At 40.6% G+C, this 27,263-nt stretch overlaps 1 protein-coding gene across 1 annotated transcript in view; it reads left to right on the forward strand.

Moving 5' to 3' along the window:
* The window catches only part of LOC117469268 (carbonic anhydrase-related protein 10-like), a 135,342-nt gene extending 110,914 nt beyond the window's left edge, over positions 1-24,428 (forward strand). The window contains exons 7-9 of the mRNA XM_034113663.1: positions 5,430-5,584; positions 8,613-8,787; positions 23,744-24,428. Of these exons, the coding sequence (XP_033969554.1) occupies positions 5,430-5,584; positions 8,613-8,787; positions 23,744-23,766 (353 nt within the window). The 3' untranslated portion in view covers positions 23,767-24,428. The remainder of the gene's footprint in view (positions 1-5,429; positions 5,585-8,612; positions 8,788-23,743) is intronic.
* Positions 24,429-27,263: the final 2,835 nt, after the last annotated feature.

Here is a 27,263-nt window from a genome sequence, read left to right on the forward strand (position 1 = left end):
ACAAGTGTAATGACTTGTGCCAAGTAGTCAGCCGCACGGACTGTGTGTCATCACACTGCGCTGTGGCCTGAGACTTCTGACAAATCAGAGGCTGCAGATTCATCATTATGTGTCCTGCTGCCTGCAGATCACTACAGGGACAAATCCCTACACTGAAGGAGATGTGAAGCAGCTGTGGAAAACTGTAAAGGTTACTTAAAGGGGACCTATCATGCAAAATGCACTTTTGTACGTCTTTTATACATGAATATGTGTCCCCGGTGTGTCAGGGAACTCACCAAGTGTCAGAAAACACAACCCTCTCTCTTTTCCTCCATACCCAAATCTCTAAAAACGGGGCTGCAACGGAGCTGATACAGATGTTAATTTTTCTGACGTCAGAAAAGGGGTGCTCCGCCTATATGGCCAACTCTCCACCTATCAGGGGAATGGGGGGTTGGGCGTCTCCAGCGCTCGAAAGCGCTGGAGACGCTCTAGTACATATGCCAGGCCTGTAAGTGGCGCTGTAGTCTGCCACAAAAGCAGCGAAGAAGACTTCCCGCGCATGGTTGCCCTTCTGTTTATTCTCCGCTGTGGACGCTCTGGCTCTTTTTCTCCCTCCCCGAGGCAAGTGTTGGGTCCTGCTGCTGTAATTCTCTCTCGGTTTGCCACCAGCAGATGAAAAACACCCACCTCTCCGCCTCTTCCAAGGGACGAGGGGACCGTGCTGCAGAGTTTCAGTTAGATTTTTTTCCGCCGGTCAACATGTCCGTTAAAGTTTTAAATCTTCCGGACAAAATTAGAAAAGTGCCGGTCAAAGGTCTTCTTTGTTATTTATTGAGCTTTAAAACAAATGAATAACGACTCTATATAATCATATAAGAATAATACACGGAGGACGGAGATCTCTTTTCCTCCCCCTCTTCTGAGAGCCCAGCAGCTGATCAGAGCACGCTCCCCTCTCCTGCAGGGGGGCGTGGTCAGCTGCAGCTCATTTGCATTAAAGCTACGTCACAGAATCAGCCCTTGCAAAAACAGGGCTGGAAAAGAGCAAATAGAGCGAAATGAGGCATGGCTAAAATGCATGATCTGTTTGGTATTTTGAAAAAAAAACTTCACAGACATGTTTTATATAGGTATGGCCCTACAATATATATTTCAAATATAGCATGATAGGTCCACTTTAAGTTATCCTATGAATCAGTGCAGACTGCTCTAACTATGTTCTTACTTAATAACCAGGGTGCGTACGGGTGCTGGAAATCCTTGAAAATGCTTGAAATTGTACGAGGTGTTTTCAAGGTTTGAAAAGTGCTTGAATTTTGGGAATGGTGCTTGAATTTGGGATAAAGTGCTTGAAATTGTAAATGCTTTACTTCGCTTTTTAGATTAAAAGAAAATAAAGAAGTCGGAGCGCGCTTAATTGCTTCGCTTTTACATAAAACATTTCCGCTCCGGCCTTCCCCGTGCTATGCGCGTGACCGGCAAGTGTTTTTGTTACGTGTGTGACCTGGGCATTCTGATGAGAGTGATAGATGACAGTATGCCAGGAGGTTGCCGTTTCAACGAGCGTTGGCTAGCAGAAGACAAATACAAGCCATGGCTAAGACGAGGGTCAAGCGAAGCCCAAGAGTAGCCTCCTGCAAAGTGTGCAACAATAACGATGCGAGAGTCTGCGCTGACGCCACACACCACACGAAAGGTACGCCGTAGTAGAGCATTTTAGATTAGGCTATCGTTGCATGTAAAATACATGACACTTTTCTCTGTGCGCGGCAAAACAAGCTCGCCAAAATGGCTTCACCAGTCTGGCAGTATTTTAAGTGTCCGAAAATGACAATAAAATAGCGGTATGCAACGTCTGTGTGAAGCAGAAATCCTGCAGCTCCACCCGCTGTGACGGACCGGTGAGCGGAGCAGAACACACATTAAGAGTTAGACCTAACACACTTAGCTATTTTATCTACCTCTGGAACAAGCTAAACTAGTTATAAATATATTTATTCTTCACTGTCGGGTCGCTCATTACTGGATCAGTGAGCTGCAGGAGATACTGACGGGCTGTCAGGAGAGAGAGAGACGGGGAGAGAGGAAAAGAGAGCGATATCGGTATCGGCCGATACTGATTCCGGCGATCGGCCCCAAAATTGGCGATCGGAGCATCCCTAATAATTGTATATGATATGTTTTATAATGATTGATCATGAAAGTGTTCTCAAAGCTGGTAAAGGTGCAGCTAGTTTGAATGACTTTGTATACTGCAGGGTAGCTTGTGAATTTACTCCAGGTGGAACTAAAGTCTGATTTAACACTTGATTATATTTCACATCATTCATCCACATCTGTAAAGTAACTAAAGGTATTAAATACATGTAGTGGAGTAAAAGTACACCATTTACCTCTGACTTGTGTTTACTGCCAACCTAAAAGTACCTCAAAAATAGTAATCAATAATATATTGAAAAGTTATTTGGCTGATTGTTTTATATTGGCTCAGCCAGGTTATGGGATGCCCAGTCTACGTACAGATGGGTCACTCATTTTGAAATATTAAACTTAGTTTTCTTTTCTAACATTTTTAATTTTTCATCCTCATGTAGAATGCTATTATGAAACACACATTTGGTTGTTTATAGCATTAAGAACATCTGATTTAATGTGAGGTAGGGAAATAATCATTTGAGTATAAGTATGTGTATATAAATATGTCATTTACAACAGCTGTAAGATGCTTGAAAAGCTTGAAAATGCACCTTGAAAATGCTTGAAAAGTGCTTGAATTTGACTTTGGAAAAGGTGTAAGAACCCTGAATAACAAATGCAATAAAGCTGTTTTAAACCATGGGCTGGTTCTCTCTTATATTTGCACATATATGTGTAAAAAACAAAGTCTATGGCATGCGCTCCCAAGATTTTATTCAGATGCTGGTTCTAAAGTGAGAACAGAACTGGGTAAAAAAAGCTTTTAAATATGCTGCCCCTTCTGCCTGGAATAATATACAGAAGGAGCTGAAACTCTCAGATTTGATCACTATGGGGGAATTCAAGTCCATCTTAAAGGACAGAGAACAAGAAACCATTGTGATTGCTCTTATATCCCATAATTGACTGGTTAATATGCCATTTCATTTGTGTTTTACAACCACTGTATTCGTCTACCTGTATTGTTTTGTGTTCATTTGTTGTAACTTTGTTCATGCTGCCCTCTTGACCAGGTCGCTCTTGAAAAAGAGATTCTAATCTCAATGAGACTTTTACCTGTTTAAATTAAGGATATATATATGAAAAACACATTGACTGGCTCGAATATTATTATACTTGTTTATGGACATTTTAAGAATGATTGCAGTACTATGTGCATTTGCTACAAGTATTTTGTTTATCAAAAAAAGATTGACTTTGCATCAGAAACAATAATCTATTCTCAGTGCAAAGTCTAAGAAAAAAAGGCCCCAAGAGTGGGCTAAATGCTACATGTATTTAAATGCCAGCACGTTTAGCATGCTAACATGCTCACACTTGATAGTAATTACCAAAGCGTAGCTAAGCCAAAGGGGAATGTCATTGGTTCCTCAGGGATGGGGTTATGAAATGACATTTACATTTAAATCAATGATGACGTTGAAATGTTAGGGGATTGTCAAAGTTATTAATTCAAAATGAGTGTCTGAACCTGGTGTCACAGCAGTTAAACTTATCATTGATGAGGTATTTCAAACAAAATAACAAATGTCAATTACATGGTGGCGCAAGGTAGAGTAAGGGGATCCATGCTGTCATTTGATTTTATCCTCCAAGACCTTAAATGTCTGTGTATAAAATTGCATGACATCCATCCAAAATAGATATTTAAGTTTGTACCAAAGTGATGGACCGACTGAATGAATGACAGAAAGTTATTTACATCACTTGAGCCCCGCAGCTAGCATCTCAAAAAACTTTTGAAGTCTAAAACACGCTAATCTCTTCTTTCTCTTGAAGAAAGTACATTCCCAATAATGTAGTCAACACTCTGCTTTACATACTGTTACACAACAGCACTCAAACACACACACAAGTTTCCCGCTGCTTCCCTCTAGCAAGACTGCATTCTAAAATTCATACAAATCAGTGTTACATTGCCAAAATCTGTTTTCCAACCTCTGCTGTGAAGAAACAGCCCTCCAGAGAATTCCTTCCTGTTAATGGGGCTAAACATAGCAGAGTTAGGCAACCACACAGACAAACACAGAAACTTGTTTTTGTGAAGTAGGAGGACACATTCATTAGCTTGTATTAATTTCTTTGGGGACGTACACTAACCTGAACCAAGAATATGGTATTAACCTATCATGCAAAATGCACTTTGTGATGTCTTTTATATATAAATATGTGTCCCCGGTGCGTCGGGGAACTCACGCAGCGTCAGAAAATAAAACCCTCTCTCTTTTCCTCCGTACCCAAATCTTTTAAAAACGGGGGTACAACGAGCGTATACAGATTTGCTGCCGATCTGACGTGAAATCGGCAGCGGACCCACAGAAAATTGCTATCAGAAACAATGCCTGACGTGTTTTGGACGTAATCTCGTCTTTGTTTACATTAGCAAGCCTCGCTAACACTCAGAGCTAACCTGTACTGTAGAGCACATGTGTTTAAAAAGCAGGAAATAAAAAAAGGAACTCACCTTGTGATAAACCTGCAAGAGAAAAAGCATTTGAGCTCCATACTATTTCAGAAATAATCTTTGATGTGGTTTAGAACAGGATGGCGTTTCATCACAGCAGAATTTAACTTTATCTCCGGTAGAATTTTTTTTTCAAGCTAAGGACCCAAAATCCGCGTTACTCTAACAGGGCTGCAAAAGAGGGGTATGAGCAGTATGAGGTATGGCTACAATGGGTGATCTGTTTGGTATTTTAAGCAAAAAACTTCACAGACATGTTTTGTATAGGTATGGCCCTACAATATATTTTTCCAATATAGCATAATAGGTCCACTTTAAAGTTTATATAAAGTTTGTCCATAAATTGGAGGTGAGTTACCACAAAATGACTATGAACATGAGAGGCTGTGGCTAAGTGGCTAGTGTGCTGGACTTCGAATCAGAGGGTAGCAAGTTCGAGTCCCACTGCAGTCAGCATGTCGTTGTGTCCCTGGGCAAGACACTTCACCTCAAATTGCTCCTGGATAAAAGCGTCTAACAAATGACATGTAATGAACATATTTTTGTTCCTAATTAATATAACACACTCACTGCTACAATACATGAGGCAAATCATTCATTTTAATTGCTCTAAACATTAGAGATGCATACCCATGTGCAATATTCTACATAAAACACACAAACACACACACACTCTCTTTTTTTTCTCTCTGACAGTTCGTTCCTGCTAAATGGTCTGAACATAACGGACTTTCACACAACACACTGAATAGCCTGAACACTCTCCCCCTCTCTCCCTCTTTAGATGATGCGTTCTTATTAATGGGCCTGAACATAGGCGACCTTTACCCCGACACCACGCGCTACATCACCTACGAGGGCTCCATCACCATCCCTCCCTGCTACGAGACTTCCACCTGGATACTCATCAACAAGCCTGTCTACGTCACACAGATGCAGGTAGGTGCCTGAGTAGAACGTGCATGGGAAAACAAATAGCATACTGTGGATTGGGGTAGACATTTTTTAATTTTTTTTATTTTAATTTTTGGGGCTTTTTGCTTTTATTAAACACTACAGTCAGGGGGTCACAGGTCTGATTGGAGCCGTGGCTGCTGCTGCTGAAGACTAAGCCAAAGAACATGTAATGTGACCTCTATTTTCCCTGTTGGCACAAGGGCACATACAATTTTGAGTTTCAACTTCATTTCATACCCTGTAATATAAATCATTTATCTAAGTGGTTTAAATAGTTCCCAGCTTAAATGTCTGCACTATGGACGTATAAAGATAACTGGAAACAGCGGGGGCGCGTAAATTCCTATGAGAGTTGCTCCGTGGCGCATGAAGACAAAATGGCCCGAAGTACAAAAATACCCGGATCATCCCTGGATCTGGGCCTATAGAACTCTCCTTTTCCTTAAGCCTCCAATAGACCCCCTAATGTCCAATCTAGGCTCATTTAAACGGATGAAGTGAAAATAACTCTGAATTCGGCTTTTTGCGCATTTTACCGTTTAAGGACCTAAAGATTTAAGAAAGGGCTATTCCAGTGTTCGTACTGGGTAGTTTAATTTGCTGGGAAAAAAATGTCTGCTGATTTTCCAACACCTCAATGTAAGTCAATGGGAAAAAGTATTTATGGCCGAATGATGTCACGTCGTCACTGACACGGAAGTTGTGGTACCACCGTTTGGCCACTACCAAAATGTATTTCAACGGCCGGCTTGATTTCTGGGGGCTCGGTCAGGGTCCACAGTTGGTATTACTTGCTGGTCACAAAGCCATCTTGTTTTTAAAGTTATTAGAGAACTTTAAAACAAATATTAACACTGTTGGCCTTTGTCTTAGGATTTCCTTCATTTATGTATACAAAACTAAATGAAATTTAGTTTGGATTAGGATATAAACTTTGTTTTAATTCTCATCTCTTTATGTAGCACTTAAACTGGTTTGGCTTATTATATGTCTATTATTTGAAGCTAATTTGAGTGCATGTTTCTTGCTGTTCATAAGTCACTTTGAATAGAAGAGTCAGCACGCAGTAAAAACAACCAAAAAGCGAAAAGAACAATGGCATAGCATCAGGGAGAAGAAAACTGAAGAAATAAGTGTCACAGTCTGCTCCCTCACTCATCTATTTTCTGCATTAACCTGCACCTGGTAGTCACACCCTGTTTCTCTCCCTCACTCTGTTACACCCATCAGCTCCATTAGTATATAGGCCCACTTCACTCTCACCTCAGTGCCAGATCGTACTTTGCAGCATGCCAGTCTTTCCCGCATTACCTTCCAGATTGCTCTCCCGGTTTCGACCCTGCCTGTCCCTGACCAGCCTGCCTCGCCTGTTTCCTGACCCTGTCTGTCCCTGGATTATTCTGCCTTGTCTGCCCCTGACCAGCCTGCCTCGCCTGTTTCCTGACCCTGCCTGTCCCTGGATTATTCTGCCTTGTCTGCTCCCTGACCCGGTCTGTACCTGCGTCTCCCGTCTTGCTTACTCCTGGAACCCTCGCCTGTCCCCGACCAGCCCTTTGCCTACTGTCTGCCGATTTGTCCCCGACCAGCCCTTTGCCTATAATAAAGCTGGTTACTGACTATCCCTGGTTTCCCGTGTGTTGCATTTTGGTTCTCAGCTTGTTTGTGACAATAAGCCTATCAAATATGTAGGATTGTAAAACATTCAAAAGAATACATAATACAGTCAGAGTTTTAAAATTACAATTCCTAAAAATAACAGGAAAACGAATCTCTGATGCAATATCCACAGGAAAGATGCTGCTTTGAATTGTTGCAATGCATTGAATGTAATAGGAAATATCCATAAAATACGTCACGTTACGCTGGTGAGGGGTCTTGATGGATAGAAGAAGGGTCCCTTGAGGAAACTGGCTGGGCCCCACTGGTGAGATAAAAGAGGCTGTGTTGTAATAGAGGTGTAATTAAATGCAGTGCATATACACAGAGCAGAAAACAATCAAAATGCCTCTGAGTACTCTCCAAGGTCTCCGAAAAATCTCATCTGTATCTTTTTGATAGCAGTAAGGATGGAAGAGATTTAGTAGGTGTTATGAAAAAGTCAAAATCTGTATGCAGACACAGTGAAACAGCTGAAAAAGTGGACCATATTTGTGACTGGAAAGATTATTTATGACACTGAAGAGCAGCAAGATAGATACGATTCAAATCCTCGCTCTTCAAATCAGGAAGCTAACTGTCAAAGTGCTACACATGACCTGCATGCATCAATGTAATCAAGTCCCACACACCATCTGCCATTTACTCTCACCTTATTTACTTTGATCTCAGCCCTCTCCCTCACTCTCCCTTTCTTCTTCATTCCCTGTTTCTCTTTCCCCTCTCTTAAAGGATTTTTTTCAATCACCATTTGTCTTTTTCTTCATCATATTTGCTCCACCCGCTAATTTTCTCAGTTTTCTCCCTTTTTCTTCCTTTTACCTGTCCCTCTCTCTCATCCCTCCTTCTACACAGACTTTGGTTATATGTTCAGGTGTTCATGTGTTAAATGGAACTACACTAATTGTACACTTGTCAATAACATTATATACTGATACTGGATATCTTAATCTATAAATATATGTCAAAGTTAAAATAATTATATTTTGTATTAGCTTATAATATTAAACCTAAAAGTAACTAGTAACAAATCTGTCAAATAAATGTAGGAGTAAAAAGTACAATACTGGCTTCTAAAATGTATTGGAGTAGAAGTATAAAGTTGCATAAACTGAGAATACTCAGGTAAAGTACCTCAACATTGTACTTGAGTACAGTTCTTTATAGTACTAACTGTACTTTGTTACTATCCATCACTGTATAAATGAAGGTTTCTCTTTTTTTTTCCGACTTTTCTGATTTGGGCTTCTTATTTAGTTATTTAATGTACCTATATTTTGACTGTATTTCATTAAGTTGTGAGAGCTCTAAAGCCAGATCATTTCCTAAAAGTCTCCACCCGTTTCCTCCCCAGATGCACTCCCTGCGCCTCCTGAGCCAGAACGAGCCCTACAAGATCTTCATGAGTATGAGCGACAACACGCGCCCCCCCCAGCCCCTGCTGCAGCGCTGCATCCGCACCAACATCAACTTCAGCAAGCAGGGCCGCGACTGCCCCAACAACCGCGCTCTGCGCCCCCAGTACAGAGGTAATGTGGAGGGGAAAGACACAGATACATGACATTTAAATGTTCTGGAAAGTTCCTTATACAGCTTTAGCCTTTATTTTATCTCATGAAGTCCCTAAGTGACACACCCTGAACAGTCTGGTGGGTCATGGTCCAGGTCATGTGATTTTGTGTTCCCATAACAACATGTCCATGTGTCAGGCTAACACATGTGACAGAACTAGCTACATTTCCAAAGCTTTTTGTTGCTAAAGGCAAAATTCAAGCCATTTAAGAATTAAAATGCTTACATAACATGTCCTTTATTTCATTTAAGCTGTTGTGAAAACATTTCTTGATCCAATTGATATTAAACAAATGAGATAAATATCGCTGTGACATTAATGTCACAATTAGAAATATGATTATGATCTGCTCAGTTAATTGAACTGATTCAAGGATATTTAGTTAATATATTATATACTTTTCAGTTCAGAGAATGTTAAAACAAATGTAAACATCATCCTCATTAATTAAGTTATTAATAAGCATTACTTTACCATTAACACCCAATGTGATATATATGTCACTTTTCAGATCTTTGACACTAGGGGGGGTTACTTGTCAGAAATGTATTCTATTTGTTCTATGTGGTCTATTTAGTCTAAGTGATGTTCCCCATAATTTCCCCAAAATTACAAATGGTTTTGGGTTCTCATAATAACCAAATTGTCTATTCTCCTAGAAATGTAGGCCTTCACTTTAAAGATAATTAGTGCAGTTCTACACCAGTGTTTCCGTTACTTTAGTGGTGTTAAGTAATTTTTTATCAAATTCCTACCTATTAGTGTATTCAAGTATATTCAAGCATTAGACTTTATACATATGCTGATCTTATTCGTCCTTAAGAAACACTTGAAGAGGCCTTCGGTTACAGGGTTAGGGTTAGTCTCACTTGGAGTATGTTGAGCAAGGATTTGAGAAATACAATATGACTACATCTCTGTATACGCTTCTATTGGTTATTTATTTGATCAATCAATTACATTTTATTTACATTTCACAAGTTACACATTTGTCTCAGGGGGCTGACTCTGTCTCACTCTGTCCTTAAACCCTCGCAGTGCACAAGGAAATACTCCCCAAGAAATATTTGTAAAACCTCGGGGGAGCAACGGAGTAGAGATCCCTCTCCGTGGACGCTCAGACGTAAAATAGTTATCGTGTGTATAGCTTAAAACAGATAATACAATTACAACATATGCAACCTAAATGACAAAAATGATAATGTGAACGTTTATAAAAAAAGAAGGATCAGGAGGATACCAACAATCTTCCAAAGACATACTAATGTTGGCGTCAGGAAGGACAACGGCAACAGGTGCAGCCATGACTCATGATCCACATGTACCCTTTAGTACTGGCAACCTGCCAGCTGAGAGACACAAACTCTGGGGATGATGCATTTATAGGACATGAACAACATTGGTGCCAAGAAGAAGAGGGTCTATCTAAAGACATTAACATCCTGTCACCATACCTAAAGATTTGGCACCTCAGCCTCGGCGTGGAAAAGACAACATAATCAATGTTCCACCTCAACAACAGGGAAGCGGCCAATAGGAATCTGTTGTTCCAACAACACCGAGAATGAGCTGCTGCAAAGACAAACACCCGCGATGAGCTGATACCACATGAACCTCTTTCCCGCTAAGAAACGCTTTGTTTCGTGCTTCTTTAGTACTCAGTTAGTTCTAGGTGAGAACACGTTTCGCCTTCCACCGCCAAGAGCCCAAGTGGTGCCACGTCATGACATCACTGTACACGTCGCTGATGTTCTCGGCAACTGCGCTCACAACAACAACAATGGCGGACTGCGTTGTGTTACTTTTAATCATGCGAAGCCAGATTAAATTGAATCGTTTAGACGTTTATCCAACCGTTTACTCACGGACTGTCACACAAGCATCGTGCCCTGATACTTATTTCCATTCCCAATGAACAAATGTTTTTTTCAGTTTGAATTGACACTGCTTGGCATCATAACGCCGTTACTTTAAGTTGATCTGGTATTACATAGGTGATGATAGCATAGCCACTGAAGCTAACCTGAGAAACAACAGTTTGTTGTTATCATATTGTGGCATAAACAGTTTCTAACCCTCTGACGTATTCTGTTCTTGGTTCTTGCCCAACTGTTTTTTGGTTGCAAATGGAAACCAGTTCTCGGGGCCGAGAGCCGGTTTGCAATAGGGCACTGGCTCCGAACTGGCCCTGGAATCGCTTTGGTGGAAAAGGGTTAATAGGGAGCCACTACGAAGACTCTATGAAAATCCACCTAGTGTTCTCCGCCGCGGCCTGCCCGGATGTCAAGAAGCTTGACGTTGCCCTCAACGGCATCTTGCAATCTGTCACCAGATGCCTCCAAGCTGGAAACCAACTGCGTGTCCTCGCTGGCATCGCCCGGTCTGATGTTGTTGTGTCCCACAGTCCTGTTCAAGACGCCAACATGTTGTGTCCTCCAGGCACAACATATTTTATAGTTTCTGGAAATAACAATAATTAATCGAGACAGGAGCTAACGATTTTGAGTGTTTGATTGCAAGAAAACCACAGTCTTCCAATACAAACTCTTCATATTGCATAACCTTACATGAATCCCGTATTGATTCTGATTCTGTTCTTTGGACAGTGTCTCCTAACTTCATATATTTAGGTTCCGTAATCACACTATTTTGCTTTCTGCAGCTGGGGTCATCCTGTTCTTGCAGTTGGGGGAAATCAAGCAGTGGTTTCAAAGAACACAATGGTGGACATGCTGAAGTGAAGTCCATCGAGAGGACATTTCATGCAGACCCAGATTCATTATCAAACACCACTCAGAATAAGATATAAGACATACATTAGTAAACTATGACGTACTTTAGCGCGCCTCAAGTCTTTGCCCCACTTTCCTGCCCGGCTTGCCTCAACAGAGTAAAAGGTCAAAAGACAATCGCCAGAAGAAAAGTTTAGTACAGATAAAGATAAAGACTAGAAGAAGAGAGTAGAAAGATAAAAGTCCCCGGACTCCCCTCTTCTCCTTTATCACGCTTAAATAAAGCTTCAGTTGTCAGAAATCAGTCCGTTCCCAGCAGCCTCCTTGTTTTTCAGTACTCTGCTTACACATTTCCGAAAGTAGCAGCAGGGAGAGATATTAATATGTAAATGGCCTGAATCTGAAATAGGTTTAGGTGTGTTGTTAGCGACTGAGGCAAGGCAGTGCAAGGTCCTTATAAGTGGAGAGATACAGCTGATCATTAAATCTGCCTCAGGCGGAGAGGGGAGGTTGACTGAGCATCGCTCCGTGTCAGCAGCCTCTTGACAATGTGGGAAAAAAAGAAGGCTGGGACACATGGAAATAAAATGTGTGGGAGTGTATCGTCTGTTTGTGCAGATTTAAAACTGGGAGTGTGTGGGTGAGCTTGTTGGCGTTTAAGGAAAACGGTGCATCATACAGTGTGGGAGTCCTCGTCTCCTCTCAATGCTCTCCCAATATATTTTTTTGTATCGATCCGGTCAAACCCAGCGTGCCCCCCACAACATCAGCGTGGCCTCAATCCACCCAAGTTACTCAAAGTCCAAGATGTCTTTAAATATCATGTTGTCAGTCCCAAACCCCAATATACTTAGTTGAATATGAAATAAAACAGAGAAAAGCAAGAAACCACCATATTTAAATACTTGAAACTGCGAAAAAATGTAAGCCATTATCTGATTATAGCTGTCGGTATTTTTTCTGCCGACCGACTTATCAGCTAGCTAATCATTGCAGCTTGGAAAGCAACTTATAACTACAATTATCAAATAAATGGACACAAATGTATTGTTACAAAGATTGCGTAGCGCTTGGTTCTTTTACACTTCCTGTGGGAGTCCGCGTCTCCTCTCAGTGCTCTCCAAATATAGTTTTTAGTATCGATCCGCTCAAACCCAGTGTGCTCCCCACAACATCAATTGGAGTGCGTGGCCTCTGCTTTCCTTTGATAATAGCTTGTTACAATACAGAACCCCAGCAGGAGTTTGTGTTTTACCACGGTCAAGAGCAGAGAGAGCAGCCTGCCAAATGTTGCCCGAAACCACTCTGAGCCAACAGTGTTCTCAAAAGAAAAGCACAATAAGCGATAAAGAACAAACAAAGTCCTCCAGCATATTTGCAGTATTAATATGTGTACTTATTAAAGGTGAGACTTAGATGTAGAAATGTTCAGGTTCATCACATGCTCTGGTTACAGCGCAATTCTAAAGCAAATAATTCAAGTCAATTGTTCCAATTTCTTGCAGTCCAGAGCAGTAGCTTCAAACTATTCTTAAACATAAATATATTCTCTTTAATTCTCCGTAACGCTTCTTTTCAGCGCTGACTCACCAGTAATAAAAGTATTTTATTGTTTCTGTCTGTGGCGGTATTCCCTCAGCTGCTTTCAAAGAAATAAATCCTTATCATAAATTCTCTAATAAGAATGCTGATAACAATCCACCTTAAGGAAACTCCTGTACAATACATCACATCGCAACATTTATTTGACATTTTGTATATAAATGTCATTGAAATTATTATTTTTTTACTAAAATCATTGGGGTAGCAGTTGTTTGCTCATGTTCAATTATCAACTTTCAATGATTTAAAAAAAAAAACTACTTCCGCTGTTTAGGATGTTTTTACTTTGATTGGTCGCACATTTGGTCGTGAATACTTGATGTTATTAACCCTTAGGGGGTTAATAACATCAGGGGCCCCCCAAGGATGTGTGCTCAGCCCCCTGCTCTTCACCCTGCTGACCCACGTCTGCACACCCACCCACAGCTCCAACCACTTCATCAAGTTTGCGGATGACACAACCGTGGTGGGTCTCATCAGCAACAACGATGAGACCCATTACAGGAGGGAGGTGAACCAGCTGGCCACGTGGTGCATAGACAACAATCTCTTTCTCAATGTGGAGACAACAAAGGAGATTGTTGTCGACTTCAGGAGAAACGACACCCAACACCCCCACCCACTGACCATCGGTGTTACTGCTGTGGAGCAGGTGAGCTGTACCAAATTCCTGGGGGTGCACATCACTGAGGATCTCTCCTGGACCAACAACACCACGTCAATCACCAAGAAAGACCAGCAGCGCCTCTACTTTGTCCGCAAACTGGGGTTAACTGGGGCGAGAGATGGCGAGAGACGAAGAGAGACGAAGAGAGACGAAGAGAGACGAAGAGAGACGCCGATTGAAAAAAAGTGAAACAAATATTGAGAATTGAGAGATAGTTAGATATATTTAGAGTATTGAAGATATAACTAATATTTTAATAATGATGAAGAGAATAATGATGAAGAGAACTCTGGACGTGAGTCAAGCTATAAGCTTGTTTTTTTACATGGAGGAGGAGAAGACCGTTCATAAAAAAAACGCCTATGGATACACCTGCTATTTGTTCATAAAATGTGTATATAGGTTCATGCTACCTCAATCAAACTTTTACTTTATCATAGTGACATCCTTTTTTTACAAAACTTTTTTTAAATTCACACAACATCCTTAACCCTATGCAATCTGGATTCAGATCAAAGCACAGTACTGTGACTGCCAGTCTGAACGTCTTAGACGATATTAAGGCTGCTTTGGATAAGAAATCAGTTTGTGTTGCATTGTTTATTGACCTAGCCAAAGCATTTGACACTGTAGATCACCACATTATGTCTAATGTTATGTTGGTGTCTCGTTTCGGTCACAATGCCATTTGCTGGTTTCAGAGTTATCTAACCGACCGTACTCAATGCGTCAGATTGGGTAGTACTGTCTCTGACCCTGTCACCTTGGAGAAGGGAGTTCCACAGGGCTCTATCTTGGGGCCCTTGCTCTTTTTATTATATGTAAACAATATTTGTAATCAGATGCAATTTTCTACCTATCATATGTATGCTGATGACACTATTGTATACTCGTGTGCTCCTTCTCTGGATATGGCCGTTTCCAATTTAAAATCAGATTTTATCACGCTGCAACATGCGCTTCTTGATTCTAAACTGCTATTGAACAGTAAGAAAACCAAAGCAATGCTTTTTGCTCCCAAGTCAGCGTCCTCCTCTTGCCTCTCCATTGACACCCTTGATGGCGTTTCTGTTGAGTTTGTTGATACCTACAAATATCTGGGCTTTTGGTTGGACAGTAATCTGAACTTTAAACACCATATTGAAGTTTTAACAAAGAAATTGAAATTCACTCTTGGCTTCCTTTTCAGATTTAAATGTTGTTTTTCAATTTCATCCCGTAAAAGGTTGGTCTCTGGCTTATTCCTGTCCCAGCTGGACTACGGTGATACCATTTATAGATTTGCCTGTCCCACTGTTTTGGCCAAACTTGACCCACTTTACCATGCTGCACTGCGTTATATATCAAATGCACCCTATAGGACTCATCATTGCACACTGTATAGCCTAACTGGATGGTCCTCACTTACTATGCGTAGGATGCAGCACTGGTTTTTATTAATGTATAAAGCCATTTTAGGTAAGCTTCCACTCTACATATGTGTCAGATTTGCCCCAGTTTGCGACTCTTACAACCTCAGATCCAGTGCCTGGATACGGTTCCAGGTACCTACTGTACGGACTGAGGCTGGAAAAAGGAGTCTTTCTTATTATGGTCCTTGGTCTTGGAATGACCTTCAATCACGCCTTAAACTGAGGGCACTTGTCTCTATATCATGTTTTAAATTGAAGTTGTCTGAAGTCCTCACCACCAGCTGCTCTTGCAGTAACAAGTAGTGTACTTTTTATTGTCCTAATGTGCACAATGTAGTGACTGCTTTTTCGTCTTTTGTTTTCTTAGTTATGTTCTCTGTATTTTATATGTTTGTGTTATGTGTAACGTTGCTGCCTTCTTGGCCAGGTCAGCATTGAAAATGAGATTTTATCTCAATGTTTTTATCTGGTTAAATAAAGGTTAAATAAAAAAAAAATCCCAGGTATATATTTACAGCTTTCAAAATGTTTCGTTGTGCATGTTTGTGTTATCCATAGTACAGTGGATTAGGGCTGGGCGATATATCGAATATACTCGATGTATAAAATGACTGTATCGCAAACACCGAGTATAACCTGTCTCGTAATCGTAAAAACGACGGGAGCCATTAGTGGTAATGGGACACAATGACACCCGAAGTGTGTTCCTTATGTCCAATCTACTCCGTCATTTTGTTTGGGGCGCTGTCACTGCAAAAAAAACTTGATTCACAAAGATAGGATGTTGGAAATGGAAGCAGGCGAGGATATTCAGCTTTGATTTGAATCCAGAACACAGACAGAGTTGGAGTCTGGAACATACTTGTAAGGCCATCTGTTGCTAGCTTGCAGCCTTAATGTTTGAAGTAAAGTATCACGTGACTGAGACTTGTCAAGAGACCCAGACGCTCAGACGGATGTATCTGGTCATTATTAAATCTTTCTGTCAACCCGGTACCAAATAACCCCCCAGCCGGTGCCAGTCCTCGGACAGGTGGTTAGGGACCACTGTTCTATACGGAGGGTCTGTGAGTACACACTTATGTGAATAGTTGTCGGTATTTTTTCTGCCGATTGACTTATCAGCTGGCTAATCATTGCAGCTTGGAAAGCAACTAATAACTAAATTCATCAAATAAATATAGTGTAGTTAAACATAAAATAAGTATTGTTACAAAGATTGTGTAGCACTCGGTTCTTTTACATTCTTCCTGAGGTTAATTGAGGCCGTCTGTGTGGTGAAAAGTGAAATAAACCGGCCCTGAGCTGAGTTTCCAATCAGTGGAGAACCCTCACCTCCAGACCAAGCCGGCGAGCGTTGGATTCTCCGTGGAAGTTATGATGGCAGATGATCAAGCACCAGGCCACAGAGCTGGAATAACATTGAAATAAAATGACGACTGATGTACAGCCAAATGATGGAAGCACCCAGGTACAGAGGAACCGAGCGTCAGACTCTGGAGGGGAGATGCAGGAGACAGGAAGCAGAGAGCAGCAGTGATGAAAGGGTCCCTGGTGGGGAATAAAGAGTTATTTTCAATATCTCTCTCTCCTTCTCAGGCTTATTCACTCTGAATTTCTCTTTATATTTCAGTGTACTCTACTCTTACTCACCCTAATTTATTTTGTCTTTTGTCTTTTATCTCATTTTATTTGCAGCATTATCGGACACTGGTGAAGTTTGATTTGATAAATAAAACATTTTGCTTCTCTTAAAAGAAGCATTGAATCATCAGAGCAAATGACCCGCACCATACATACCTTCCTGTTAAATATCTTCAGAGTATTAGTTCAGCATCACAATGAACATTTTCAGTTTTTACCCCAAATGAATTTTCTACGAAGAACAGAGGGTGTTGTATTCTGTATAGATTTTAACTTACATGGTTTATTGACTCTAGCATTTTACCACCATAGAATTCCTTTTAATATTTTATCTAAAGTTCTTCTGTTCTTTAATCATCTTCTTATTATTATTATTTCAACCAATATTTTGCCGTCCGATAACTTCAGCCTACTTTCAGCTACAGAAACCATTCAAATATCAAAAATATTCAGCCTTTTCAGCACATGATGGGAAACCTTCACCTTTTTCAAAATATGTTATACTTTTGGAAATATTCAGCTTTTTAAACTCTTTTTTTAACATGGAACTCAATGGGAGGAACCTTCAAATCCTCTTTTAACTACACCGTGCGCCAAATGCTACTCCTTCCACATACTTTCAGCTAGAGAAACCATTCAAATATTAAAATGTTCAGCTCCTTCAGGAAATGTGTGCTATGACTTTTCTTGTTTATGACATTTACACTTTTTGAGATATTTAACTTAGTTTGGAGCTTGGTAAAGAGGCCTTCTTATTGAATCAACACCTCCCAACTTCAGTTTTATGAGTCAGGAAAGAATGCATAAGAAAGGAGGTGGAGTTGCTATTTTGTTCAATGATTCCCTTCAATGCAGGAAGACATCTTATGGGAACTTTGCTTCTTTTGAATATGTGGCCCTTCAGCTGAAATAATCCTCTCGAGCTCTGCTTTTTTGATGACTTTACTGAACTGCTGTCTATAGTGTGTATTGACTTTGTTGGTGATTTTAACATCCATGTTGACAACCCCCAGGACAGAGGGGCTAAAGAACTGTTTTGTGTTCTTGATAACTATGGACTGACTCAGCATGTGGCGGAGCCCACGCACAATAAGGGGCACACTCTGGACTTAATTATCTCAAAGGGTCTGAATATCTCAAAGGTTGTGGTGACTGATGTTGCACTCTCTGTTCATTCCTGTGTTTTCTTTGAGAGCTCTATATCTGTTCACAAAAATGTTCAAAAAGAGGTAACCACAAAGCGATATTTAACTGAAAATACTAGGGAAATGTTTACTCAGAATTCTTCTTCCACACTTGCCCCTGCTAACATCTCAGTAAATGAGCTAGTAGATCATTTTAATTCAAAAATTAAAAATGTTATAGATGCCATTGCTCCAACTAAGGTAAAGGAAGTGACTGGCAAGAAAATATCTCCATGGAGAAAGGCCATGACCGTGAAAACAGAAAAAAGAGAGTGTCGAAAAGCTGAACGCAGGTGGCGAAAAACAAATCTCCAGGTTCATTTTGAAATCTATAAAGAGAGAATTGGCTTTTATAATTTGGAATTGAAAATTGCACGACAGTCTTTCTTCTCTGACATAATTGCCAAAAACAAAAACAACGCACGTGCCTTGTTTGCTACCGTCGACAGACTAACTAACCCCCCAGTGTCAGTAGCCTCTGAATTTCTATCCACCAGGGCCTGCCAAAATTCAGAAAATCAGACAAGCAGTCAGTGCCTCTGTATCAGGTACAGCAAATGTTTTGTCCCCGTGTCCACTTAAAATCAATTCAAACACCATGACACAATTCCATCAGATTAATGATCAAAACCTAGAGGACATTATTCAACTTCTGAAATCCGCCTCCTGCTGCCTTGATATTATTCCAACAGGATTTTTCAAAAATGTTTTTCATTGCATGGCCTCAGATCTACTTCATACTGTATGTGACCTGCTCCAACGAAATCAGTCGCATTGACCCGAAGACACATTTTCAGTTGTATACACTGTTGGAAAGATGAGATTCCTAGCTTTCTAATGATATCAGGATTGTTTTTGTACTCCAAATATTAAGCAAAATATGTCACATTATATAATGACTGTCACCGAGTCATCATTTTGAGAAAAAGGCCTTCAAAGTTTCCTCTTCTCTGGAATCCATCGATCTGATTGATTATTAGCGGAGCAAATGATCAAAATACTACAGAGTGAAGATATTTTCGCTTGGATTACTGGTCTGGGGGAAGCTCGCGAGTGAGTGTGTGTGTATACGTGTGTGTGTGTTTGTGTAATTTTGCGTTTGTGTGTATTATGTCTGTTTCCCGGGGAAAACACTCACGAGAAACACCGGCTGTTGTTATGCCTGCTGTGACGTCAAGTTACTCCGTTCTCCGCTTGTAATTATGCCGTTACAAGCTTCATAGTTGTATTTATCATCTGAATTTGCCGAGACAAGTTTAATATTCTGAAAGCTAAGACTTTGTTTAATTGAAATCAGATGAAAACAAACTGTAACGGACCCTGCCGTGTTATCTATGATTACTATATGCCTTACATTCATAATGTCAGCTGGAGGGAGGGAGGGGGAGCGGCGCTGCGGAAGAGCAGAGTGGTGAGTGAGAGCTGTCTTCTTCCCTTTACAAGCTTCAAAAATGTATTTATCGTGTGATTTTGGAAATAAAAGTTTCATATTCTGAAAGCCAAGACTTTGTTTATTTAAAATCAAACAAAACCCAGAAAAAAAAACTAGTTTTTTACGCAAATCCGATCATGCATTTTAGCCATGCCTCATTTTGCTCAATTTGACATTTTTTAGCTCTGTTTTTGCAAGGGCAGATTATGTCAGAACAGCACCATCTACAGGCCTGGCATATGTACTACAGCGTCTCCAGCTCTTTCGAACGGCAATGGCCGTGGCTGTCTCCTCCTGATTGGTGGAGTTGGCCCAATAGCCGTAGCGCCACTGTCCTGACGTCAGGACAGTGTTGAAATCTGGATCAGTTTTTATCAGATCCGTTGCAGCCCCTTTTTTAGAGATTTGGGTATGGAGGAAAATAGAGAGGGTTGTGTTTTCTGACACTTGGTGAGTTCCCTGGAACACCGGGGACACATATTCATGTATAAAAGACGTACAAAAGTGCATTTTGCATGATAGGTCCCCTTTAAATAACTGTTTCGATGTGTTCCAGGCAGGCTTTCGTCCAAACCACAGCACTGATACTGCTCTTGTAAAGGTCTTCAATGACATCCACTTAAACACAGACAGTGGCAGAACTTCAGTGTGTCAGGATTCGGGAAAAAGGTAGGACCCAAATGCAGAATAAAAAAGGCAAAAAGGTCAAGGAACAAAAGGCGAGCTTTATTTTATAAAGCTGATGACTGACAAAACATGACATAAAATAAACAGCTAGCATCAAAACAAAAACTGATCGTGACCAACATGGAGGACAGGAAAGACAATGAACTGACATGGAACACAGGGGAAGACAAAACTAAATACAAAGAATGGTAATCACAGAACAAGACACAGCTGGGCAGGGGAGGCAGAAACACAAGGGCAACAGGTGAACACAATCAGACAATCAGACACAGGAGGGCAAACACAGGAAGGAAGACAAGACACAGGGAGAACAGAATTGCAAAATAAAACCCATGACAAGACAGACAAAACTAAAATCGTGACATAAAACTAAAATCGTGACACAGTGTTAGTATTATTAGATCTCAGTGCTGAGTTTGACACGGTTGACCACAACATATTACTAGACCGACTGAAAAACTGGGTGGGACTTTTGGCAACAGTTCTAAATTGGTTTGAATCCTACTTAAAGGACAGAAACAACTTTGTTTCTATAGGTAAATACACATCTGAGTTGACAAATATGACATGTGGGGTTCCTCAAGGCTCCATCTTGGGGCCTCTTCTCTTTAACATCTACATGCTACCACTGGCTCAGATAATGAAAAACAACAAAATAAGTGGCCATAGCTATGCGGATGACACACACATTTACATAACCATTTCACCAGGAGACTATGCTCCAATTCAAACACTGAGTAAGTGCATTGAACAAATCAATGACTGGATGTGTCAGAACTTTCTCCAATTAAACAAAGATAAAACTGAGGTAATGGTTTTTGGAGCCAAGGCAGAACGTATATAAAAGTTAGCGCTGAGCTTCAGTCTGCAATGTTCAAAACAACAGATAAAGCCAGAAATCTAGGTGTAGTCATGGACTCTGACCTGAGTTTCAACAGTCACATTAAAACAGTTACTAAATCAGCCTACTATCACCTAAAGAACATATCTAGGATTAAAAGACTAATCTCACAGCAGGATCTGGAAAAACTTGTCCATGCTTTTATCTTCAGTAGACTGGACTACTGTAATGGTGTCTTTACAGGTCTCACTAAAAAATCTATTAGAAAGCTGCAGCTCATTCAGAACGCTGCTGCTCGAGTCCTCACTAACACTAAGAAAGTGGATCACATCACTCCTGTTCTGAAGTCTTTACACTGGCTTCCTGTGTGTCAAATAAATGATTTCAAAATACTGCTGCTGGTTTATAAAGCACTGAATGGTTTAGGCCCAAAATACATTTCTGACCTCCTGCCAAATTATGAACCATCCAGAACTCTCAGGTCTTCAGGGACTGGTCAGCTTTCTGTCCCCAGAGTCCGAACTAAACATGGAGAAGTTCAGTTATTATGCTCCAAATATCTGGAAGAAACTCCCAGAAACCTGCAGGTCCGCTGCAACTCTTACTACTTTTAAATCCAGGCTGAAGACTTTTCTTTTTGCCGCTGCTTTTAATTGATATATTCATATTTTAAACTGCACTGTAACTTTTATTATCTTTGCTTTTTATCTTTGCTTTTAAATGAGTGTTTTTAAATGTCATTTTATATCATTGCTTTTAAATGAGTGTTTCTAGATATCATTTTATAATATGTTTTGTAATGCTCTTAATGTCTTTCATTTTTGTAAAGCACTTTGAATTGTCTTGTGTTGAAAGGTGCTATATAAATAAACTTGCCTTGCCTTGCCTTGCTTTCTTCAGATTTTAACATTAGTGTTAAGGCTTAGAGCGCGTGATGTCACAGCTAGAGTGGAGGAGAGCTTGAAATTCGCCTTACATTTTTCTTTTTAAACTGCCATAATTCCCGAACCCTACACTCCTGGGACATAATTGTATGCTTGAATTGTAGGAAAACCTCTCTTACGTTGAAAAATGTAAAAAGATTAAGCAAAACAGTTAAACAAAATGCCTCTTGAGGGCATGAAGTGACAAAGACTTTCAACATGTAAGGCCCATTGTAAATTGGCGCTTTCACACAAAGTACTTTGCCGTACTTAGTTCCCAGTACTTAGTTCATCAGAACTCTTTAGTTCCCGGAACTAAAGAGCATATTGCGTTCACACCGGAATAAGTCCCTGAGGGAGGATTAGGCAATTGAAGCCGCTGACGTCACTTCTTCTTCTTCTGCTTTGGGTTTACTGGCAGGCCGCAAACAAGTTCACGGCATATACTGCCACCAGATTTGAGCTGTAACAATTTTGATTAAAATCATTTCACTTTTCTGCATTTCTCCGCTAAGTTCAGCAACACACTTACTTGGTTTCTAAGCAGCTACAGAGACCATTCAACTAATAACATATTCAGCTTTTTCTGCATTTTCAGCTAAATTCAGCAACAAATGTACACAGTTTACAGCATTCGCACGCATTTTCAGCAGGAAATGCATTTTCTAGTTTCTTTCTTTATTGAGCTCTCTTCATTCTGAAATTCAGGTGAAATATATTAAGCAAATAAGTATCTTCAAAATTGAAGTTTACACAGCTATTTTGAATGATGACTTGGTCAAAATTGATTCAGCATCCCCAATAATCCACAAAACCACCCCAATATCGTCCAAATCGTCCAAGCTGTTGTTGAAATATTGCCAATTCCTGTAAAACATTATCCTGCTTATTACACAGCCACATATTAAACACACATAAACCAACGACTTGACTCACAATATTGATAACAAATTATTGTATTGACTGAAACATTTTCACATCGCTTCTGCTGAAAAAAAAAATGGGGTACGCTGGAACCACAGCGTAGTGTTTGTAGATAGATGAAAACAATGTTTTGCTGACGTTAAATCGATCGGACTTCTTTCTGCGGATTGATATGACTGCACATAGTCCCTTGATTTTCGTTTGCAACAGTCATTTTATGATTGAGTCATCATTGAAATGATGAGTATTCACAACCTCTGAAATGTCCAAATGGACCAATCAGAATTGAGTATTCAACTAATCTGTGTAAAAATGCTAATTAAAACAATTTATGCTGATTACGCAATTTGCTAATATGCAAGTTAGAATTGGACAGTACCTAATTTCTGGTGACCCCTATTTTACATTTCTAAAATCTAAATGTGGGGTGCTCAACATTTCCAGGTTCACAATAGTGCTTTATACTGTAGGCTGGCAAATAGACTTGGTCTTATGTCAACTGCTTATAGACGCTGCTTATGACAATAAAACCTTTGAATCTTGAAGTTTGTGAAAGCCCCTTAAGGTGACTGCGTCATTTGTTTGGGAATATAGTGGTTGTCAACAGTAAAATGCATTGTACTCACTGACATACTTTTCTTACTTTTTCACCCTGCTTGGATTTAGTAAAAAAGTTTGGAATTTGCATAGTTTTAGTCTCTTTTCTGCATACCTTTGTCTCTCATTATCCTTTTTCACGCACACATTCTCTTTCTTTCTTTGTCTCACAACTTCTGAAACCTGAGGCGCCCCTTTGTTGTGTGTTTTATTCCACACTGCTTATCCTCTGAGTGCTAATTATCCTCCTTCTCCTCTCTTCCTCAGTGAATCAGTGGCTCCTGAAGTAGAAGATAAAAATATGTCAAGCTGCAGCGCCACGAGTGTCTATTTCTCACTGCCAAGTGGAACTGGGCCTGCTGTTTGACCCTAACTGAACGGGAAGCAGAAGTGTTGCGCTGTGCTCCAGACAGCTCGACAAACTCAGCCAAGCTTTCTGAACTTCAAACCATTTTAGTGAAGAACAGATCGGACCAGGACTCTGACGTCTACTGTGTTTTTATTTGTTGTGTTACCTCACAAAGACTGGAGATTTAAAGACTCAACTCATTTTCAGAGGGATGGATGTTATCTGACGACTAAATAACGTCCATATTCAAATTCTGCCGACATAAGGCAATTGTGTAAATGATCATCCGTTGACTGGAGGAATTATCACATTTCCATTGATGGACTGAACCCCTGGCAACAAAGAAGCACTCGGCTGCGGTACGATGAGAGATATAAAAATGTGATGGTTCTGATATCAAATAGTAACTAAAGAAGTCAATTTTCAAAGAGAATGTGAAATCAGGTTACAAGGCTGAAAGGGGAGACTGCTACTCTGATATTTGTACAGACCTGAACAGATGGATGTTAATGGAGATTAAAAGGGATAGGTCACTCATTTTGCATGATTTTTAAATATTTCACTTGTGTTTAAGATATTTCATTAAAAAGTGGTGAAAAAATTCAGCTGGCTTCAGGTTCGTGATTTTAACAGAAACACAAACCTCCTCACCCCATGTGGTTATGGGGTGAAAATTAAGGAAAGTAATTCTGACCCATAGTGGACCCAAATATTAAGCATTAACAGCTGTTGTGGTGGAAGTGCTAGCTAGCTGCACAGCTGCGACGATTACCGCTGCACAAACAGGGAACGTCCATCTCCATTACAAGAGCCAACACTAGCATCGGACAGCTGCAATGTACTTTGTCCTCAGTTCACCCGTCAACCAGTTTGAAGCCACTGTGTTTGCGTGCACTCACGTTCCCTTTAACGTTAAATCTCTAACATAGCTGATAAACATAACTGATGCAACTCCTTAAGACCTTAGCAGAGTTTGTGTCTTGCTTACCACCTGCTGATTCAACTGAAGGGGTATGAGCCCTTGAATGTATAGAGAGATCTGGATACAGCGTTGGAGGCGGGGCCCAGTTCATTCATGTTAATCGTTTCTCAGTGAGGCATAAAGGCAAAACGGCCTGCCTGTCAACAACAAAAATACCTGAATCCTCCCTGGATCTTCAGATGATATTCTGAATACATCCGGCCCATGAAGCAAGTGCATAGCATTTACCTTACAGGTCCCATGTCATGCTCTTCCGGTTATTACCCGTCCCCTTGTGTGTTATGAAGGTTTTTATGCATGTACAGTAAACGGTCTGCAAGCGGGTGCTAGTGGAGCCTCGCAGATGGGGGTGCTGCAGCCCCCTCAGCATCCCCCCCTTCCCGCGTCCATTCGCGATGTCTCGCTGTCTCGCAGGCCCCACGCAGCAAGCAGGAAATGAACCCAGCTCACACTGTCCGCCCCTCGCAGCAGCGAGCCGCGCAACGTCCTGCCAACACGGGACCCAGACCCCACGCAGCATTCTCGTCTGTTTGTCATTACTGGTGTCATTTTCTGGTTGCTAACAAACGCCATTGTAACACATAATCACTGATGTTCCGCTGTAACGGTGGTAGACCATAGTGGTAGACTCATCAGAACAGAGTGGGCGAGCTGACCAATCAGAGCACAGTGGGCTCACAGGGGGGGGGCAGGAGCTCCAACAAGCCGTTTAGGACAGAGAGTGAATACACATACTATACAGAGATGCTGTATGAGAAACCAATGTGAGTTTGGAGAATTGCAAAATATAAATCTATTCTAGTAGACCTCAACAATGGAATTATGATCAGTAGAAATGGCCATGACATGGGACCTTTAAGTGAAAGAAAGGTATGTGCTAATTTATAGACGCCTCTTTTCAATTAAGACAGCGAAGTTATTACAAACATTTGCTACATTGGCCATTTCACTTTCTGGGAGCTTGGTCTAGCTCCTAATTTATCTCCGGTTTAAGCTAATTTAACAGCTATCGTCCTTTGAGTTACAAGCTGCTCCTCCAAGTTTTATTCAGGTTCTTTTCTTTTTTTTAACTGATAGCATTAAAAGTTCAAAATAGTTATTGTCGGTTAACGGTTAATCATTAACCTGGTGTCGTTGTGTCCTTTGTATATCACAGGCACTGTTTATCTGATCTACTTCACACGTGGATGTACTGCTGAAGAACTAAGGAATGCATTGTGTACAGGCTAACAGCACTCTGTGACGCAGTTAGAGCAAGGGTGAAAAGTAAAACAAGACAAAACAATTGCTTTAACAAAACCTCTTTGGTTATTCAGAAGAGGTTTGTTTTTGTATCTGGTGGTTATAATAAAATAGGCTACACTCCCTAACCAATTCACGCTAACTTCACAGAATGAAACACAAGCGGTACGATTCTGCTTCCTGTGAGCTATCTGCTTTTGCAGGGAAGTGAAGAATAGTTTGGTCGTAACATTTTATTCAGAATCCTTGTAACGTCATTGTTTCCAGCTGCAGACACCATTCTGGATTCAGTCTGCAGAGCCCTGAAACCCCGTCCTCGCTGGCAATAGAGGTGGTGGCTGTGCAAGAAGGACCACTCAAAACGTGTTCCTGAAGTAAGAACTATAAATGCTGCAAAGTCCTGCATTTCCCTCCTAACCTCACGTGAAAAAGAGGCATTGTCAGCAACATGTGCCTCTAAAAGAAATGAACACTTTCAATTCTAATTGAAATGCTGGACATAAGTAAATGAATAATAATGCATTGTAATATTTTGTTATCAAAGTGTTGCCAAACTTGCCTAATGGCAGAGACCGGCCATTTTCCCGTGAACCAGAATGTATTTCTGACCTGAACGTGTAACAGAACTATTCCAGGGCAGGTCATTGCTCAGGAACAAAGGAACTGGTGTTGAGAGTGAAGTTGTTTTGATGAGTGGTTCTTAAAAAAGTTCCAAGCAGCAACCAACACAGGCCAAGCATTCGGCCCTGCTCTGAGCAGTCTTGGTCAAATGTACCTTTCGCAAAACTCCTTCCCTTAGCAACAACCTGTAGTCTAACAACAACATTGAGGCAAAACATGCCTGTCGACATGTGTCATAGAGGTGTACATGGAGCTGTAGTGAAAGATACTCAGAGAGTAATGAGGTTAGTGTGTTTCTGTCATCCGGAGAGAAACACACAAGAGCACAACAGATCACTGTAGGGAATGAACAGAGCCTTTGTCTGCTTTAGCATTAACCTCATCGTTATCATGCCTATAACAAGCTCAATGTTATACCTACAGAAGTAAAGTGGCATTATTATTGTTTAAAGGCAAGGGGCATGCCATTACCTAATTACAATATTTAACACTAAAGCAAGTTGAAATTGATGTTCATGTTTGCTAGCGGCAGCAAAGTGCTATACCCTATAATTAAAAGGACTAGTTTAAAATTAGATTTCAGCCACTTAAAC

The sequence above is a fragment of the Trematomus bernacchii genome, unplaced genomic scaffold (assembly GCF_902827165.1).
Source record: "Trematomus bernacchii unplaced genomic scaffold, fTreBer1.1, whole genome shotgun sequence".
Classification (NCBI taxonomy): Eukaryota; Metazoa; Chordata; class Actinopteri; order Perciformes; family Nototheniidae; genus Trematomus; species Trematomus bernacchii.